The sequence below is a fragment of the Anabrus simplex genome, chromosome 4 (assembly GCF_040414725.1).
Source record: "Anabrus simplex isolate iqAnaSimp1 chromosome 4, ASM4041472v1, whole genome shotgun sequence".
In the NCBI taxonomy this organism is placed as follows: Eukaryota; Metazoa; Arthropoda; class Insecta; order Orthoptera; family Tettigoniidae; genus Anabrus; species Anabrus simplex.
In genome coordinates this window covers 72,443,702-72,465,037 of record NC_090268.1, presented here as the reverse complement: position 1 = coordinate 72,465,037, position 21,336 = coordinate 72,443,702, and the positions used below count along the sequence as shown (strand labels likewise).

Here is a 21,336-nt window from a genome sequence, read left to right as displayed (position 1 = left end):
TTCCTTTCAGTCTTGAACTAAAGTTGTTTTTGGTTTATTTTTCACTTTATTTATCATTCTAGTAATAAATTTTCTGGAGTATCCATTGTTACAAGCAATATGGTGGATTATATTTATTTCTTTGTCATAACTCTTCTTAGACATAGGTATTCATAACTCTATTATTATTATTATTATTATTATTATTATTATTATTATTATTATTATTATTTTGCTAGTTGCTTTACGTCGCACCGACACAGATAGGTCTTATGGTAATGATGGGGCAGGAAAGGGCTAGGAGTAGGAAGGAAGCAGCTGTGGCCTTAATTAAGATACAGCCCCAGTATTTTCCTGGTGTGAAAATGGGAAACCACAGAAAACCATTTTCTGGGCTGCCGACAGTGGAGTTCGAACGTACTATCTCCCGAATACTGGATACTGGCCGCACTTAAGCGACTGCAGCTATCGAGCTTGGTAGCTCTATTAATTAAGTTGTAAAATGTAGCTTTAAGTATATCCCCAGAAATCTTGCAAATTTCAGCTGTTTTTTTTAGCTTTCAACTTGTGTATCTTTTAAAAAAAAATTTGTGAATATATTTATTATCACAGTTAAATTTCAGTACTTCTCTAGTATTAGTTGCTTACTCTATCTGGACATTATCCTTGTCTCCAACTATCTTAACATACTGCTGACCAAATACTTCTGCCTTCTGTAAAGTCTCACATATACACTCCCTTTAGTTATTTATAATTCCCAGAATGTCCTTCTTGGAACCCATTTTTCCCTTGAAGTATATAGGTATACGTCTGCTTCCATTTTTCACTGAAACTCACATTAGGTGCCATAATGCTTGCCATTATGTTATCCTCCCTCTCATAGGACTTTAATTTGCCATTTTCCACCGGCCATAGTTACTTCTTAAAAACTTTGTGGTGCCTGCCTTAACTATATGGGACTGCCTAATATTCCTACTTCTACAATCTTCCTGTTTATTATGACAAAAACAACTTTGTGATAACTTATACTATGTATCACTCTGCTTTCTCTATTGACCTCATCTGGTTTTATGTGAAACACATCTAGAATATTTGTCCCTCTAGTTGGTTCCATTACTTTCTGATTCACCTGTCCTTCCCAGATTTACTTGTTTAACTTCTTTACCATTTTTGATCATCCTTTCACATTACTCTCCCGGTTAATCTTTGGTAAATTTAAATCATCTGCTACAATCACATTTCTTTTAGTGTTTCCTATTTATTCAATTCTATACTGTAGTTTCGTACTTGGAATATTATTTTGTCATCATGTGTTATGTGATATATTATCTGTCAGTGTGGTTAGTTATACAGTTTCCAGAAATACAAGCAATAGGGAGCGTGCACGGTACTAGTAACAGAGCGCTCTGGCGGAGTTCAGAAAATTAATACGGTGAGAGTGCGTTCCGCTGGAAGACTTGCTTCATAGTTTCGGAAAAAATTATCGTTGCATCTTGTCGTCAAGATAAATATGAAGTAATGCTATGGAAGTTGTAATGCTGTACATATAAAAATACATTTAAACTTGATATTGTTGTCACAGGGCGAAATTAATAACAATATTGTGACTACCTCATATCTATGAATCTGTGAAAACTCAAATTTCGCGAGTGAGATTTCCAGTGAAATTGACTGTGCTTTTGAAAAGCTATTGTCAGGCAGCATCCGGTAAGCAAATAAACAGGAATTCAATTGGAATAAGTAGATAACACGTCATGTTGCTAAGAGAAGTTCTGATAAGATAGATTTATACGAGTGGATTATGTGCTGGGGTTACAGTTCTACGTTCTTTATTATTGGTGGCAAGAAATTTGCTAGCACACAAGCTACGTAAACAATGTCACTATTGTATGGAATATTTTTCAAGATTTTGAAAATTTTCACCCTCTGTATGCATCTTTCAACATGAATTCGCACACTTGCTGCACTCTGAGTTTGTAACACTTCATCTTCTGTAAATCTCCCATTGTGAAGAAAAAGAGGCATAACAAGTAAAGAATGAGGTGACTGTGTTTTAAAACCTGGGAATTCCTTGTCAGCTAATATAATGTCTCCTTCACTCAAAAGATTCAGGAAGCCTGAATTGTTAAATAAAAGTATCACTAGTTCTTCCACCATAACAAGGGGAAACAGAAACAATAGTTCCGTTAGGGGCCACAGCTAATAAAAATTTAAATGTATAACATGACTTGTACGAAGAATACATGTAACATCTCTCATCTATTCTTGCTGGCGTTTCTTATTTCATTTCTGTGCAATCTATTATAACTCGTGCGTCAGGATAATATGTTTTAAAAGTGTGAGGCAAAGCATTTTTCACGGAAAGTTTGCTAGGCCAGAAAATAAAATTAGAAGTGAGTTATTCGCGCAGCAGTAGCCCGATGTACACCAAATATGACTGCCAAGGAAGCAAAGGTCCAATTTCATTTTCATTAACAAGAGCAAACAAACATCGTTATTACTTATATTTATAGACACTTTAGAAACAAAGAAAGAAAGTAAAAAATTGAATGTCTTAAATGAAACACTTGTTAAATCCTTCAACTGTGCCTCACCTTTTATGCCCTGGTATCCATGAAATCCTCTGCATATGTCCAGGGGGGAATGGGGACCACAACTTTTATCCACCTTTTCCAAAATACTTGAACGTACTGTCCTTGAGTAGCACTGTGTGCCTACATCATCCCCACTAAAAACACAAGTGAATTCGAAAGTCGTTGCTTCAATCTCAAATGCTGCTTGCATAGACTTATATAGTTTTTCACACACTCATTTTTCACAATAAATTCACGAATTTCTTGATTAGAAGACTTATGTATATTTGAGCATTTAATTCGTTTATATTACCGGGCGAGTTGGCCGTGCGCGTAGAGGCGCGCGGCTGTGAGCTTGCATCCGGGAGATAGTAGGTTCGAATCCCACTATCGGCAGCCCTGAAAATGGTTTTCCGTGGTTTCCCATTTTCACACCAGGCAAATGCTGGGGCTGTACCTTAAGGCCATGGGCGCTTCCTTCCAACTTCTAGGCCTTCCCTATCCCATCATCGCCATAAGACCTATCTGTGTCGGTGCGACGTAAAGCCCATAGCAATAAAATTCGTTTACTCACTCTTTAAACTGAGATACATCACATTCTCTTTTCGGTTTCTTCTTACAGCTCTCATAAAAAACAGATGGTATATATGATGGATGATTTTCAATATTACTTGGCTTTCCTCCAACAAAATATTTTCACTGCAAATGACGGAGCATTTGGTGGGTTCCCATAGAGTTCCATCTGCAGTGAAATGCAAGAAAACATTATTGTTATTGTTGTTATTATTATTATTATTATTATTATTATTATTATTATTATTATTATTATTATTATTATTATTATTATTATTATTTCGTTTCGGCCAACTAAGGACCACGTCATTTCAACTGTTTCCCTTGAGCTTTAATGTTGGTCCAGTACTCCTTCATTCGTATACGGTGTTGCTCCTTTCGTTCTTCAGTCCATGCCTTTCCAGTTTTCATCTTCGGCTTTGGTAGGAAACTCTGATGTTCTTGGAGTTTTTTCTTAAGTGGGACACGCTCCTGGATATTTTATTATTATTATTATTATTATTATTATTATTATTATTATTATTATTATTATTCGGTGTAATTAAGACACGTGCACATGGAAGGACATGAATGTAAACATACGAACCTGCTGCAATGCATACTTGAAATGAAATGTACTTTTTCAAAGTGTACTTAAATGAACGTGTTCTTGACTTGGCATACCTGGTATGTTTGAAATGTGTGATTTACATCACAAATGAAATAAGGTAGCCTACTGTACTTACTTTATCCTTCCCACAACCAAAATCCACTTCCTGCATCTGCCCGATTCCTATGGATGGCCAGGAAATGTGTGAAATGTAATTCATTTTCCATGTGTGTTTCTTTGTTTGTTGTGGCAGTTCACTGCACAACATTTTCTATTTGATTTAGGCATTTTGATACACTACTATTACTACCACAATTTCACACCCACAGTTACACAGCCTAGACTGACCGCTCAAGACAAGATCACCAAAATGTTACCAATTTCTTCCACTAGAGGCGCTAAGAGCGGCCGTGCACGCTCCCTATTTCCAAATCTAAGATGTTATCTCAACAATTTTTAACCAAATCTTTCAGTTGTATACTTCAAAAGTGCCAGTATATTAGGGAAATCATTGTTTTACCCAAAGGAGATGATGTGGGTGATGTTAAACTAAAAAAACAACTTGATAGGGTAATGATAAAAACAGGCCTCTGTTTTTTACTCATACAGTTTTTTATTATTTTGCATTGTACTACTTTTAATGAATCAATCACATTTTCAGTTTACAACTTCTCTAAACTTCTTACAAGGGGGCATTCCCTACTCGTCACCACCGATTTCGCTCAAATTTATAGAACATGCAGGGCTTGCCTAGACATGAAAGTACCCGAAGTGGGAACTCCAGATGGCCAAGCGTATAGAAAATAAAAATAAAAATGTTGGTGCGGCTCTCACACCGTATAAGCCACTTACGTTAGTGCGCACGCCGAGCAGTTGTTGGCGGAGCGGTAAGAGCTTGAACTAGTAATTCCATGATCGTGGGTTTGTCTCCCTGCGTGGAGACTCGTTTTTTCCTGTCAAATTTTATATTATTCATTTTCCAATTACGTAAAGAGGTGAATAATCATTTTATTTATTTATACGCAAAAGGCATATGAAAAGGTAAAAAAAAATTCATATTTCATTGTCATTGTCTACCTGCGCCAAAGCCGCCAGGAGCAACCTTCACTTGTCAGGTGAAAACGAATTTACAGCGAAACGACTATTCACGTTTATGGTACATTCCCCAAGGAGGGGAGATAGCCAATAAAGGAGAAAAAAGAAGAATTCCTGTTTGAACACGTCGGGAAAGTTCGCAACTCCAAATTTTCTACAATTGTGTGCTCATTAAAAAAATGACGTCCTATATGCCTTTTGCAAAAGTAAAATGAAAGAAAATAAATTAATAATATAAAAATTGAGAAAAATATTCTCCACACGGCGAGTCAAACCCACGACCATCAAATTAATAGTCCAAGCTCATACCGCTACGCCAACAACTGCTCGGCATGCGCACTAACATAAGTGGCTTATACGGTGCGAGAGCCGCGTCAACATTTTTAATTTTACTTTTATTTTCTATACGCTTGGCCATCTGGAGTTCCCACTTCGGGTACTTTCATTTCTAGCCAAGCTCTGCATGTTCTATAAATTTGAGCGAAATTGGTGGTGACGAGTAGGGAATGTCCCCTTGTTAGTTCAGTTCCTTATAAATTAACTTGCATTACCCTGAAAAGGTGAAGAAGAGTGTTAACTCTGAAATCTCGACTCTTCTTCTTTATTTGCCAGACACCTGGGATTTTGTTGCTTGTGTATCTGATTAACAAATCTGGTAGAAAAAATACTCCCAGTTTTTCAAGATTTCTATTGCTTAATCTCTTGGAAATTACATTTCATAAAATTCGTATCCTTAAATACACTTTACAGAATTACTATTTTATAAACTAATGTCTTCTTGCTCATTGGAATTGGACAAAAATTAACAGGGTTTGACTTACATTACAAAATCAATGTATTCCATTCTAAATCTATCATTAAAGTTTGGTCAAATATTTTGAAAATAGTTAACTGTACTGTAATTCAGTTTTCTTTACATTCATCATTTATGTAAATAAAAATATGTCAAAAACCTGTGCTAAATTTCTTGCTAGTGGTAATTGTTAAAAATGGCTATAATTGAAAATAATTTGGAAGTATAACATAATTATTGTAATGTACTCAGTATTTTCGGTTAGATCTGTTTTATTACCTTGGGTGTTTTATCTTTTTATTTTAATTGTTCCAATTTTTATCTTTTCCAGATTTACTCATAAGGATTGTCAAAATTTTAATTGTTCCAATTTTTATCTTTTCCAGATTTACTCATAAGGATTGGACTCAGTTAGGCAATGCTTACAAGAGAAATCGTATAGCTCAGACATTTTTCTCAGGCTATGACCAGGATGATATAGCTGTAGCATGGTTCGACAGAAATTCATCCACAACGTGGGACATTTCACCACCTGATCAACAACGTTTGATTGCTGATGTTGAGTCATGTCAGTAGTATATTTGTTATATCTTCATACTTCTTTCATATTGATGTAATATTACAGTTAAAACTCGTTGTATTGGATATAAAGAATTCTGCTTCTCAGAAATGAAGACAGAACAGAAACAAGCTGATTGGAGGTCGAGAAGAATTGGGACTGATGAGGGGAGAGTCAGTATATGAAGATGTGGAAATTGTCCTTGTCCTCTTGTATTTTCTTTCTGTTTCTCCCACTTCTCACACTAGCCTGTCATTGTATCTATCCTGTTGTGTTCCTTTTGCTGGCACTGTGGTCTAGAGATAGTGAACCTTACCCAGAGACCTTGGGTTCAATTCATGGCCAGGTCAGATTTTTACTTGGGTCTGAGGGCTAGTTTGAGGTACACACAGCCTATCTGAGAACAATTGAGGAGCTATGTGACAGCAATATAGTGGCCTGGCTCTGGTCTAGAAAGCCAAGAATAATGGCTGAAAGGATTCATTATCCTCACCACGCGTCATCTCTTATTCTGCAGGCTGAGCAGCAGTCACTTGGTAGGCCAAGGCCAAAAACAATTTTTGTTCATAATTTTCATCATATCTTTATGCAAACTATTCTACCCATTGCTGATAGCTTGTGTTGAGGACCATTCATACAATAAATAGCTTCATCTGGAGATACTTTCTCTTAGAAATTCAAGACCGTTGGCATCAATCATCCTCTGAGGAGAATAATGTCCATACTGGTCTTGATAAATAATGTAGGTCAATAAATTATTCAAGCTAATTCAATAATCCAATTATTAACATGAATAAAGTCCTAACCAGATAAATAAAAATAAAGAGGAAACAGGAACAAACATCAACACTCAAAATGGCAAGGACAATCTGAACATCTTTATATTGTGATTATTTGAAGTTTTATTCACTTTTAGGAGCATCATAAGTCCCATGTGAAGAGTGTTTATATGTGCATTGATTTAATGATATGTATATTTACGATTGCCTGTTCTCATATTTGGCTGAAGATGACACTCACCAGCGTTGAAACTAATTCCAAGTAAATGTTATAACTTATTTTATTTAATATTAGTATTGAAAAGGTGGATTTTTTATTTTACTTACCTATCTTTATGCACTGCTGTTTACACATACATGGATTCCGCCCTTATTAATCTCAGTTCTTCTACATCCATTTCTCTGCAGACCCCATGGTCTTGCGTCCACTTCCCAGCTTCATCAAGGGAAGGGCCATTCTGAGTTAACCCACAGAACTGGCAATGTTAATTCCTGTGGTGGCAGCTGTATTTGGCAACTTTTACTTATCTAAATAAAATACAAAATATCCACAAGATATGAAATAAATCTAGGAAGTTTTATGTAAAGCTAATACACTGATGATTGTCATGGTGACACAAAATTGCATAAATGTTTTGACTAGAAAAATGTACAGACTATTCAGAAAGTGTAATTCCTAAATTCAAAATAATAATAATAATAAAACTTTTGATGATACATACACAAAACTGGAACATGTCACAAACAAACTGAGATATACAGATTGTCAATAATGTATCTGTAATGCACTAGCAAACATTTCATCAGTGTGAGAGGTACATTCTTGAAAATATTAGGGATCATATATTGGCATGCAATCATTTGGAGCAGCACCCTTAGACCACGTTGTTATAATAAGTTACTTTATGGGAGTTTCGTCATCACTTTCACTTTCCAATATTTGATGCAAAGAAATAGCTGATAAACATTCCAAATCTGATTCTGATTCTGTCAGTTTATTCTCAATAACCTCAAAGTGAGATGCGTCATTTTCATCTTCCAGCAAATTATGCATTACTTCATTACTGCACTAATTTTCCATAATGTGTGAAGATTCCATATCTAGACACACACTGAACTAAAAATGTATATAATAAATCAAATAACACTATATATACAGAAGTAAATAACTCGCACCAAATGGAAAACTACAAAATAAAATAAAATTAAATAGCAAAGCAGAGCTCGTGAAGGTTTGTTCACATACACTACAGAAATGGCGCTCAAACAGATTGTCAGAAAACTGCAATCATTTATTTCTGTGAAATTGCGCCCAAAGAGGTTGAATGAAACTCACGGCTGTTGTCGACATCAAGAATGACAAGAAGTAGATTGTCATGACATCTGTTGAAAAAAATGAGAAAATTACAAGACGAAATAAAAACATGTTGTATGTTCAACAGGGCCACTAAAGCAGGGACCAAAGTTTGAATATTTGACAGTTGCCAGTTCTAGGGTTAATTTTCAAACTTTATGTAAGAATTGTAGGATAAGAAAAAACCCAAATAAATCCAGGAAAAGGAGAAAAGAAACCCAACGATGCAATTTAAGTAGTGGAAAGGAAGAAACAAGTGACTAATCAGTTCATGTATAGAAAGATAGGAACTGTTAATGTGGTCTCTCAATAAGTGGGATGACCATCCTCCTGATAAAGATGGAAAACAGAAACAAGCTTGTCAGGTGGACTGAGAAGATATGATTACAGCAGAACCAGCATTTATGAGGCGAGAGCCCATCTATTTGAAGATTACATTGTGTGAAGATGTGGAGACTGTCCTTGTCCTTTTTCATTTTCATATTTGTCCTTGCCTCCTCTTTCTTTGACTGCTTCCTAATCATTGTGGTTATCCTGTTATGTGTTGTTATTCATGTTCCTTTCTTTCTATATATGATATCATTTATCGCAGAGTTGTTCCTTTGCTTAAATAAAAATACCGTTTTTCTCCAAATTCAAGACGACCCTGAATGCAAGATGACCCCCACTTTTTTAAAACAAATCAGACTTAAAAAGTGTTTTGTAAAATCATATGAATGCCTTTCTTGTACAGTATGCATTTTTAGACTATCTTTGTCTTCACGCCAACGCCGAACATTGGCTTTAGTTATGCCGTATTTTCTTGTGGCTGCACAATTATTCTTCATTTCTGCAAGTTTAATAACCATTAAATTAAAACTGGCATCATAACATTGAACCATTGAAAATTTGCCGGCAATACCAGTTCCACGCGTCTTTACAATATGATGTTCCATCGCAAGAATATTCCTGCTGTCTGTAAAACTGTTAATTTGATTAAGTGTCGGGTACATTAGATGCCTTATAACTCTGCCACTGAGTAACTGTGGCCTTTCTAAGAAAAAGGCTTCCATGTTTCGATGCCATTCTGCAGATTTGAGAAACGTTTTTGAAGATGCTAATACAGGGACATTTTAAAAAATCTGTTAAGGGGATTGTGTCTCGCTTGGTCGCTTGCGCTGCGAGTCTGTCTCTCACGAAGTAGAAAGTAATTCTCTCTTCACTATTTCCTAAGAATTAGCGACGTTACATAGGCACACTGTACAACCTGTTGCTAATGATGTAACCTATAGGCCTGATAAAGATCCGGACGTTGAAGGTAGTTTTATGCGTGCGCGTGGGGTGAAAGGAAGCAACCATGGTAGCTACCAGTGGTGTTTTTACTGTTAGGTTGCGAATGCAAGACTTCCCTTGATTTTTCACATCAGACTCTGAGAAAAAGACATCGTCTTGGATTCAGAGAATTCAGTAAAATTATGGCTAAATCTGAAACGGTGACCCATCACTCACCTTCACCAACCCTCCCCTTGGTTTCTTTCTTCAAGACAAGTCATCTACAGTCTGTGCCAAATGGGAAGCTGTTTCTGTTGCGGTCATTTTTATGAAGTAAAAATATTTTGGTCTAGTGCAAATGATATTTAGCATAGTGAAATTTTCCACGGAGCATGGATCACACAGTGACTGGAATAATGTGAGAACATCACAGCCGCTTGGTTGGACAATGGTGGGTAGCCTTTAGAGGCCAAAATGCTTCACATCTGGTGTAGAATTGATGCATTCTCCCCGTAATCTTTTAAAAATATGTTTATAATCTAGAAAATTCAAGAATTCAATTTATAGCTAAAATTCATATAAATCAAAGCATTAATGTAAAATCTAAAATTGGAAATAAAATATTCTAGTACCTACCGTAGTTTCGTTATAACCAGATTTTTAATAGAAATGATAGCAACAGGAATAATTAAAACAAAATTGGCATTTCCTCAATTGAACTGATTGCACTTTTGGACTGAGTTGGAGCTTAACTGTATAAATTGAAGGTGAACAGAAATAATTTTAGAATATAGTTGGTCTGTGCTGTTCAATGTTCAGGACTTCAGAGTAAATTTCACTTCAGAGGTAGTGTAGGGTGACCAGCTTTTCAAAACTCAAAAAAAGGGACATTTCGTTATCTTCTTGGCTAAAAGAAGGGACAAAATGGGATACATGTGGTTAAAATTCAGCAGTACCCAATTTAGGATATCGGAATAAATTATTTCCCACTTGAAACTCTGAACTGAAATGTATTATCGACTTTTGGCATATTTTAAATTTTTTAACAGTGCTTCAGAAATTATTTCCCCAAACTATATCACTCAGGTGTATAATGAACTATAAACATTGATATATTTGCCTTGTAATATGACAGTTTGCAGAAATACAGTGGACTTGATCGCAGAACTGAGAATTGCGCTACCATTTACGATTTAAATCAACATTTTTACTGTTAGTTTTGCTGCCACACTTTACTGCATCAAGAGTTTCACTTATCAAAGAGAGAGAGCATTTAGAATACAGTAGAAACTCTATTATCTGGTCATGAAGAGCATTTTTTTGGCTACATCAATATGTTGCATAAGCTCTGAGGTTTCATGATAATAAATGTTTTATATATTGTACTGAATGTTAATGTTAAATTTTCAAAATTTTGAATTCATAATCGTTCACAAATGGTTCATATACTGTACTGTACCTATTGTGTTTTTATTTTATTACATTAAAATTTTGAATTTTGAAAATTAGATTATTTGGATTTTTGCCTATGCGGTTGCCCTGTAGTTCCAATTGGTCTGGATAATCCAGTTCAGTCGTGCAGTGTACAGATATTTGATCTCAGAATACAACGGTTACTTAACGCGCCATTATCAGAGCCTTCCGCGTATTTAACATTCAGAGCTTATTTTGGCAATGCCATTATTTAAAAAAAAAAGGACATGGGACCGGAATTAATAAAAAGGGACAATTTAGTGTTCTGTTTGAGTTTCAGGGGGCTACGGGATGACAGTCAGAAAAAGCTGAAAGTCCCATTAAAAACAGTACCCTAAGGTAGTTCTTCTTCGTCTTCTACTTCGTTAGAGCCACTAACGACTTTAATCATTGCCCCAGAGGAGTGCGACAGGCCTCTGTAGCCGGCACAATTCATATCCTCGCCGCAAGTTGGGGGCTTCATTCATCCCTTCCCTGACCCGGTCATTAACTGGAAAACAGGTTGTAGGTTTTCATTTTCAATAATTGACCAAAAGATTTAGGTTGCCAGAAAACATATATACTGTAATGATTAAGTGGAAAATAGCATGTTCATGCAGAAGGCTGGTCCAAGTATATTAGAGGTGTAACTCTCTTTAAGGGTGGTGGTTGTGCATGAATAAAGAAAGCCAATGTTTTTAGCCTCACCCTCAGTATGGCTGAAACTGTTGCAATAAATTAAATACTTGGTTGGAGTTATTTTAATTGTTATTTTTCATGTCCTGATTTCTACACTTAATGATGTTTACATACTAGGCATATGCCAGTTTTATGTGCTGCCAGTGGTGGATTCAACATTCCTGTGCCATTGGCATAATTTTAGAATGTGCAAACAATAGTAAAATATTTGAAATTAGAATATGGTACACTGTACAGTATTTAAAATGACATAAAACCAGAGTATTGTATTCAGAACCTAATTGTACAATGCAAGGTTTTTGATAGAACAATGCTTTTGGGCTGATGACCTTAGATGTTAGGTCCCTTTAAACAACAAGCATCATGAGAACAATGCTTTAGTCACAACCAGTTTTTGAAGCAAATTTACAACTTTTTAGATATCAGACAAGTCACTCCACTTCAGAGATTATGGTTAATAAGGAAGGGGCTGCTGACATAGTAGTAGCAATATCTTGAGAAACAAAACTATCATATTGAAAGGGTTAGAAAATTATAGGCATTGAAAGTTTGTTTTTTGGCTGTAAGACCACACAGGGGTTACTGTTATGTTGTTCTAACAATAAATTAAGCAAATTACATCTAATTATAATTATTTAAGTCATACAAATAATATTACTGTAGGCATTAAATGAGAAATAGTACAGTACTAGCCAAAATGTGTTCCCCTGTAGAACCACTACCCTTAGACATGTGCGCAGTGGGCCTGCATTATAAATCTACCTCTATACAATGTGTAGCAGTTGTGCTTTAAATAGCTGTAAGTTTTCATTTGCACAGAGAATCAAACTGAGAATTGGTTAACCTGATACATAACCAAACTTCACAAATAATATTTGTTAGTTTAATTTTCATGTAATTTCTCAGATGTTCCTCAATTCATTATCTTATTGAGAATCCTCTGTTGATTGCTGAGGCAGAACAAAATACTATGATATATCTTTGTTAGACTGTAAATGTTGTGGTCTCGTTGGTAGAGTAAATTTTGCAATGTATTATTATTGTTGTTTCAGCTGACAAGCCAATCATTGTGACAATGACATTGACTGTTTCGAGAGTGAGTAATAACCCAGCTATTTCTGGAGTGGCAAGTAATTCTGAGGAGTGGATAATTGAAGCTCCAGGGAAAGGGAAAACAAATCCACAGCGGCAAGAACTGCTCAAGATGTTGAGAGGAGATGAAAATACTACTTCAGTTGTACTTCAACGAGTTTTCCCCAAATTCCTGAAAGTTACTAACAGAGGAAAAGTTGTGCCTGTTACGCAACTTTTGGATGGAAAAAGTGAGTTCAATAATTTCTTTGAATGCCTTATATTTTGTTTGAAAATGGTAGTAAGTTATCTATATTTTGAAGCCTAAGTAATAGACATGACCTTCTAAATTTCCATACACGGAGCAAATTGGCCATGTGGGTAGGGTTGTGTAGCTGTGAACTTGTATTTGGAAGATGGTGGGTTCAAATCCTACTGTCAGCAACCCTGAAGATGGTTTCCATGGTTTCCCATTTTCACATGAGACAAATGTTGGGGCTGTACCATAATTAAGGCCATAGTCCTTTCCTTCCTAATCCTAACCACTTTCCTATCCTTGCATTGCTGAAAACCTTCTATGTGTTAGTGCAACATTAAACCACTAGCAAAAAATCCAGTTCTAGCCCTTCAGGTAAGCAGCTCAATGTTGAAAACATCCTGGGGATATGAGCTATGAATTTTAAGTAAATAAAATATAATAAAGTATGAGAATATATTCTTTATTTATTCCTAAATATTACAATCCTCTTCTTATTCATCATTATCTGATTGATTAGATTAGCAGTTTGCCTTTTTCTACCACTATGAGCATTAATGAGTTAGTGCATTGTTTCACTTAAGCACCACTACGAGCGCTAATGTGAGTCAATGCAGAGTTTCACTTAAGCCCTTCTAACTACATTCGGTGTAGACATTTTTAAAAAATGCCTCAAGATTTTGAACCAAGGAACACATTACAGAAAGAATTATGTAAATAAGTTAATATGGCTTGGATTTGAATAAAAAAGAGAATGAACAAAGAAACAAGAAATTTTAGGCTGTTTTTCTGGAACTGCATTTAGGCCAAAAGTCAATTTCAAAAGTTGTTTTTTTAGTTTGATAGAGCTTTCAAAGACTAGCGATTTGAAACCTTTCTCAGCCCTTTAGCCCTTCAACTTTTGGCACAATTGAGGATATTCCTTAATTTTACATTTTTTATAGTATGGGGACCCGTACTTTGACTAAGAAATGTTACCAGCAAGTTTCATACGTTATTTCATTAAAATCATTAACATAAATTTACTACCTCATACACAAATATACGTTAAAAGATGAAGAAGCAACACTTCCACTCTCCTCTCCATTGAACAGAATCACGGGAGACTACTCTGACTTAAATATCTGAAATGTGGGTTAGGATATTTGCCAATCGAGACATTTTAGTAAATTATTATTTATCACTGAAAATAATGTGTTACAAGATGCTCTTTAATTCAGTTCCTTACTTTTATTTCATCAAAATCCTTAACTTGCAGTTACTCCCTAATACACAAAAATATATTAAAATACATTATAATATGAAGTAACAGCACTCCCCCTCCTCTCCTCTCCAATGTACAGAATCATGCGCACACATTCCCTTCACCCCCTCCCAAATAGCTACCAAGACCAAGATCGGAGCTAAGAAACTGGTGTCAGTCCAAATACAGTTGGTGAAGGTAACGGACGATAGTAGCTAAAATAAGTGCAGAAAAATTTCCATAAGTTACTAAGTGACCTAGAAGGACTAATACATTCATTATTTGTTCATAACATCACCAATTATTCATAATCACTGACTAGTTTATGCAACATAAACAATATACACGCACATGATTTAACCCTTACCCCTCGAATTAAAGTTCTCTGGGTTGTCTCTGCTAACGGTTTCGTAAGAAAATATTTTCCACCTAATCGATACCTTTTTATTTTGCCTTTGGCAATTTATAATATCATTAAAAATGACAGTACATGTTTTGATTGCTTTGCGATCATCAAAATCAGCTGTATGCACTAAAGCTTAGATAAAAAGCATTAAAGTAAGCACATAATAAAATCCTTGTTGACTTTATAAAACACTTGTTAGTAAAGGATGTATGGGTTGGGGGGGGGGGGGGGGGGGGGGGCGTGTTGCGGCGGGTAGAGGACGGATGTTACCAGGGAGTTAATTTAAAATAAGTTAAAAACTTCTATATTATTGAGCTAAAATGTCTCTAGTGTCTTTTAAGTCCCGAAGGCGTAGTTAAAATCACTTATTGTTTTAATACTAGAAGTGGGTGTTGTAATCTTGAAGAAATGTTTTTAACTAGAATGTTCTTCTTTCATTGCATTCTGGTCTTCTTCCCAGTCACATTTTTACTGTGCTGGAAAATGTATAGAAAAGGTTGATCCACTTGTTTGTCCTTTTCTAAGTTCAAAAGGTGGATTCACGGTTGGTTTAATTTAGAAGTTGTGTTCACTGACATTTCAGGTTGGATAGCTTGTTGCACGATCCATGTCCGATTCACTTTCTTTACTCCCCATTGTTCCGGGTGCGGGTCTGTATCTACTGTTCTTGACCTTATATGACCTGTATTCATCTTTTATGATTTTAGAGATGGTGGTGGTTGTGAATTTTTGTTTTAAGAGGAAGTACAACTAGGTTACGATACACAAGCCGACCATCGCCATTTCACTTTTCGTCACCGTCAACTGCTATTAGATATGTTCATTAGGGTACAAGGAAAGAGTAGAGATGCATAAATACTGGGGTTTTGTACAATTACCTGGCATGTACAACATTGAACGGTACACTCTAGGAGAGCACATGGTGACCATGTTTGTTTACTATCACTCGAGCCTTCACAAGCATGAGTGGACTGGACACAACCGATGGTTACACTGCCATCTAAATAACAGATTTTTGACTGACTGTCAGATAGTATCTGGATTTTACAAAGTTCCACGCTGGACCAAAAGATCACAGTACAGTATAGTATCGTCTGTTTTGTCGGTTAAGAGACGGCAGACGAGCAATGGGCGATACAATATCATGTCGGGCCTCGCCCAACATGTGACCGGAAAGGGAATATCGTAAGTTCAAGCCTCGCCCAACACACACCAGAAAGGGAGTACCCCGACAGAGTGATTTGATAGAATCTGAGGATGTTAATGTAGGAAGAAACATGTATTGTTTGTTTAATAGTGTGTGTTTTTTTTTTACAGGCATGTTATAGTGTTATGTTTTAACTAGTGTTTTCCACAGACTTAAAAGCTTTTAAGTTGCAAGACGACCTGATGCAAACTGTTCCAAAGAGTGAACAACTACAAAATGGAGTACTGGAAATCCAGAAAGGCTGGCAAGTGTTAACCATGGTCCTAAAAGCCTAAAATTATACAACAACAAAAAAGTAAATATTTAATGTCCCTTATACTAGTACAGTACCAGTCTAAAGAGATTCCATAGCAACAAAACGTTATACTGAATAACTTCTTCAACATGCAAGGAAATCCACTTAAAAAAGCAACTGGCTGTGATAGGGTTTGATACCACAGTCTTGAGCGCAAGAACCACGCACCTAACCAGCCATATTGTTAAGTCAGTTGCACAGTTGAAACTCAAAATCATGTTATGGAATGCAAATCCTGTGAAGAGTACCTATTTAATATTTTGTTAGTGTAGAAGACCTTTTGGATTACTTGGAGGAATTGAATGAGAACAAAACAGTGGCTGTGAAAAATTATACCCAAAACTTTGGTCACAATTAGAGATAAAACATGATACTAATTTCAAAAGAAGTTAAGAAGAGCTGTATTTGGTATTTTATAAAGCATGAAAAATCCTAGTGTAGTTCCTTTTTAAATGCTCAGTTTTCTCATGTTATAACTTAGGTAATAAAATATAACCCTTTTATTCACATAGCTATCGAGTGGTAAACTTACTGAAGGTCGTTCGGGATCTCTGGGGACGATGTTTTGAAGGGTAATTAGCTTATGAAAAGCCATGTCTCCACCAACGATCATGCTCAGTTGGAAAGCCACCATTTCTAGCTATAACCTGACATTGTAATTTCCATTGCAGTAGACTTTTTCGCAGAGCTAGCATGTCTATAGATGGGTCGAACGAGAGATGTGGCTGGATGCTTCATCTTGGTGTACCCATACCTGATTTTTTTGCCCTTCCATACAGTGCTGGGATATGTGTTGCAAATGGGTGTTCTTACCTCTTACTGATAGTATGTAGAGTTCACCTTCACATTATTAGCAACATGATGAATGGTTAACTTGCCATTGTAGCAGTATCCAACGATGATCATGAAACCCCTTGGAAAACTTTCCTAGCATCTCGTATACAATGTTTGATTTTTTTTTTTTTTTTTTCTCTCTAGGGTTTGTTAGTCACTAAGGTACACATATGCTTTGTCTAATGTCACTACATTTTCCATCTGTCCCCTGCCAGGTAGCCCTCATACAGCTTTCTTGTGTTAATACGACGTTCTGAAATGTGACGAGGCAACAGCTTGTGAACTAGGTGCTATTGCTGGTTTTCTAATTATAGGTCCTTGTTGATTATGGTGTTAATTGTTGAAACAAACATCCCCAACTTATGTGCAATAGTCCTTTGGGAGACAGGGTTACTGCCAAAGACAAGGGCCTTCTCTTTCCTCTCCACTTCTGGTATGCGGCTACGTGCGATTTACGTGTTCTTTCCCCCTTTCTGGAATTAATCCCAGTCGGCCTTTGCCTTTTTTATTCAATACAGTGCTGATCCCATTCTTTGATATCAATAAATCACACTTCTTGCACATTCCTTGAAATGCAGAATAGCTATATTTAACAACAGAAGAGCTGTTGTGTAGCCCTCCCAGTAAGGGTCAATCAGCTTCGGCATCATTGCAGCTAATGACACGAAATTCTACACGTACGTTGTCAGTACTGAGGTGAATCATCACTCCCCGTTTTGACGCACTCAAGTTGATAACAGCGCTACCAGTGCCCTTCAAACTCGTCACCAGAGATCCTGAATGACCTTCTGTATACCATACAACAATTTTCTTGGTAATATTATAATATGCAACCCTATTTTGTCAGATAATCTGATGTTTACACTATAATGATAGAAATTAAAATTATGTTCTCTGCTTCTTAAAACATAAAAGATGTTTTGCTTTAATCAGGACAATGTTAGGTACTTGGAATCATTTCAACAAAAGTTGTCTTATTGGCTTACCTTGGTGATGCAGTCAGTTGTTATGATGTATAGTGGGTTCAATCCCAGCTGTGGTTGGCAGCACATGAGTGGTCTTTAAATACAATAACTCTGTACCATTGGCTTTCGGTACATTTAAGCGTTCCTGTGGGACAAAATTCTTAGAGCTCATAATCTTTTAAAATCTGTAGCAGTTGACGGAGAGGTAAACAAATAATAATAAAATCACAGATCTACATTTAGGGCTGTTGTCCAGGTGGTAGATTCTCTATCAATTGTTTACCTGGACTTTTCTTAAATTTCAGCGAATGACTTCAGAGAAGTTGGAAATTTATCCAACATCTCCTGTGGTAAATTATACTAATTCCTAATTCTTTTCTTATAAACAAATACCTGTCCCAGTTTGTCCTTTTGAATTCCAACTGTTTTTTCATATTATGATCTTTCCTACTTTTAAAAACTCAATTCAAGCTTATTCATCTACTAATGCTGTTCCACACCATTTCTCCACTAACATCTGGAAACATTCCACTTAGTCATGCAGCTCATCTCCTTACTCCAAAGTCTTCTCAGCCTGAAGTTTTCAACATTTTCATAACACTACTCCTTTCTCAAAAATTACACAGAATAAATTGTGCTGCTTTCTTTTGGATCTTTACCAGTTCCCAAATCAAGTAATCCTGGTGAGGGTCCAGTACACTGGAACCATACTCTAATTGGGGTCCTACCAATGACCATATGTCCTCTCCTGTATACATTTTTACTGCAAGCAATAAATACTGTCATGATCATTTGAAGAGGTCTGTAACCTTCATTTACTACCTCGCTAATGAGATTACCCCAATGAAGATCTTTCCTTATATTCACACCTAGGTACCTACAGTGATTTCCATGAGGTACTTTCACCCCGTCAACACAGTAATTAAAACTGAGAGAACTTTTCCTCTTGATGAAACCTACAACCTGATTTTTCACCCTGTTTACCATCATACCGTCGTCTGCTGTCCTTTTCACAACTTCGTTAAGGTCTTTTTGCAGTTGCTCAGAATCCTGTAAATTATTTATTGGTCTATACAGTATAACATCATCTGCAAAAAAGCTTTATCTGTGATTCCAATTGTGTACTCATATTATTTAAACACATAAGAAAACATAAAGTTCGAATAATACTGCTCTGCAGGAACCCCACCCCTGACATCTTAATCATTGGACTGCATGGGAACGTGAGAGTATTACATGTTACAAACTTGTAATGTAATGTTAAAGCCAACCAGGCTAATTATAACTTGAACAAGTATCTCAACCTAAAGGTAAAAATCTGTAAAATAGGTAAAGACATAGCTTATTTAAAAGAATGCCTAAAACTAAAGTTGGTTCCAAGATTCTTGAGACATATTCAGAGAAAAGACATAACCACATCCAGTTTAACCAAAACTCAAAATAGAACTAATGAAATTTGGCTCAAGCACAAAATCAAAACATCCCACAAAAAGAAAATGCTTTTAAATTTACAGTTATACAGAACACATTTGGCAATATCTCAATACGTATCCCCAATAGAACGGAGCTCATTCCAGCTACATGTAGATTATAAATTAAATGATATCCTAAGCAGAAAACAAAAAAACTTTGGACAAAAAGCTTGCACACTTAAAGGAGACCCAATTAAAATCATCCAATAGGAATGTAGAAATAATAAAAAACAATTTACTCTTCAACAACTCACCAGTCATAGTTAACATGACAAAGACAAACTTTTCAGAACAGGAAATCGACCTACTAAGCAAAGGTCTAAAACATAATTGGCCAAGCATACAAAAAGAAAATGACATAATCAACACTGTAGCAGAGATCGAGTCTAACATTACCAATCTCCCTCCAGATTTGCAAAACGACACCAGATACGAAATAAAAAAGAAACTACCAACAGTCACCAAAGAATTAATTAAAACTTCCGACTTCATTCATACAAACGTAATAAAAAGTTTAAAAACGAAGATCAATGACAACAATATCATAGTAACTAAAGCGGACAAAGGAGGGACTACCGTATTATTAGATAAGAATGAATACATTACAAAAACAGAAAACTTTTTTGCAGATGGGACTTTTTCAATAGTTAATAAAGATCCTACCACCAGAATCCAGCGAAATTTAAAAACATTGATAAAGAATTCAACTTTTTTACTTAATGAACAAGAACAACAAAAACTATTCACCATGAATCCTAATATTCCCACAGCCAGAGCATTACGCAAACTACACAAAAAAGATACACCTATACGTCCCATAATTAATTGCAGAAAAAGCCCAACTTACAAGACCTCAAAATACATCCACCATTTCCTTAAAAGACACTACACTTTCAACAACAAATCCCCTCTGAAAAACTCGGTTGATTTTTGCAATCTTTTAAAGAAATTCAACCTACTCCCTAACCACACCATGTGCTCCTACGATATCACGAACATGTATTCTAACGTGCCAACAAAACAAACTGTAAACATTATCAAGGACAACCTATCCAAACACAGCAATCTCAGCATCCCTGAAATAGACGAATTTATCAATATTTTAAACTTTGTACTAAAAAACACCTATTTCACTTTCAATGGCAAAATCTACCACCAACACAATCAAATAATATATGAAGATCATAAATAATTTTAAGTTGCAGACGAATAGATTTGTGACTTTGTGCCTGACAGAGTGTGGAAACTGACCCTTGACTGTTCTCCAATATTCATAAACATTGTGAATCTTCGCCTATCATTGCGTGTGCCATACTACCATTCTTAATATTACGTACTGTTTCATCTTGTACCGATCCAGAGTTTAATTAATCTTTTTCTTTTTCATATGCATTGTTTTACATGTTTTTACGGCTGACGATGACCTGGACTAGGGTCGAAACCGGTCCCATTTATTTTTACTATTAAGTAAAATGTAATCACTACATTTCTTTCCTATGTATTGAATAGGTTGAACCTCTTTCAATTATTTAATTTTTAATGTTAATACTTTCAATACGGAACAATGAAATTTTTATCTTTAAATTCAAACCTCACTCGTTCCGAGACCATACAAGCAACAAGTTCATACCGCAAAAACCGAGAACGTAAGTAATTGAATTTATATCAATTCCCCTAATTTAACCGTTTTTCCTCTAAACTTCTTACCTTTTTATTCTCCTTTTCATTACAGATTCTGCACCATATTTCTTCAATAGTCAGTCCACATTCAAAACTACAGCCAACACATAAGAATGTTCCCATTTAACCATCGGTATACGAGCTGACAAAATCTGTACAGCGGCACTTATTAGTTAACTTCTCACAGCTCCTTCAACAAAAATACCGAGAC

The 21,336-nt window shown here is 35.8% G+C and overlaps 1 protein-coding gene across 9 annotated transcripts in view; it reads left to right on the top strand.

Moving 5' to 3' along the window:
- The window catches only part of Piezo (piezo type mechanosensitive ion channel component), a 555,272-nt gene that overhangs the window by 508,539 nt on the left and 25,397 nt on the right, over positions 1–21,336 (top strand). For all 9 annotated transcript variants that reach the window (XM_067145104.2, XM_067145105.2, XM_067145110.2 and 6 more), the window contains 2 exons: positions 5,989–6,170; positions 12,749–13,018. In XM_067145104.2, coding sequence (XP_067001205.2) covers positions 5,989–6,170; positions 12,749–13,018 — 452 coding nt within the window. The remainder of the gene's footprint in view (positions 1–5,988; positions 6,171–12,748; positions 13,019–21,336) is intronic.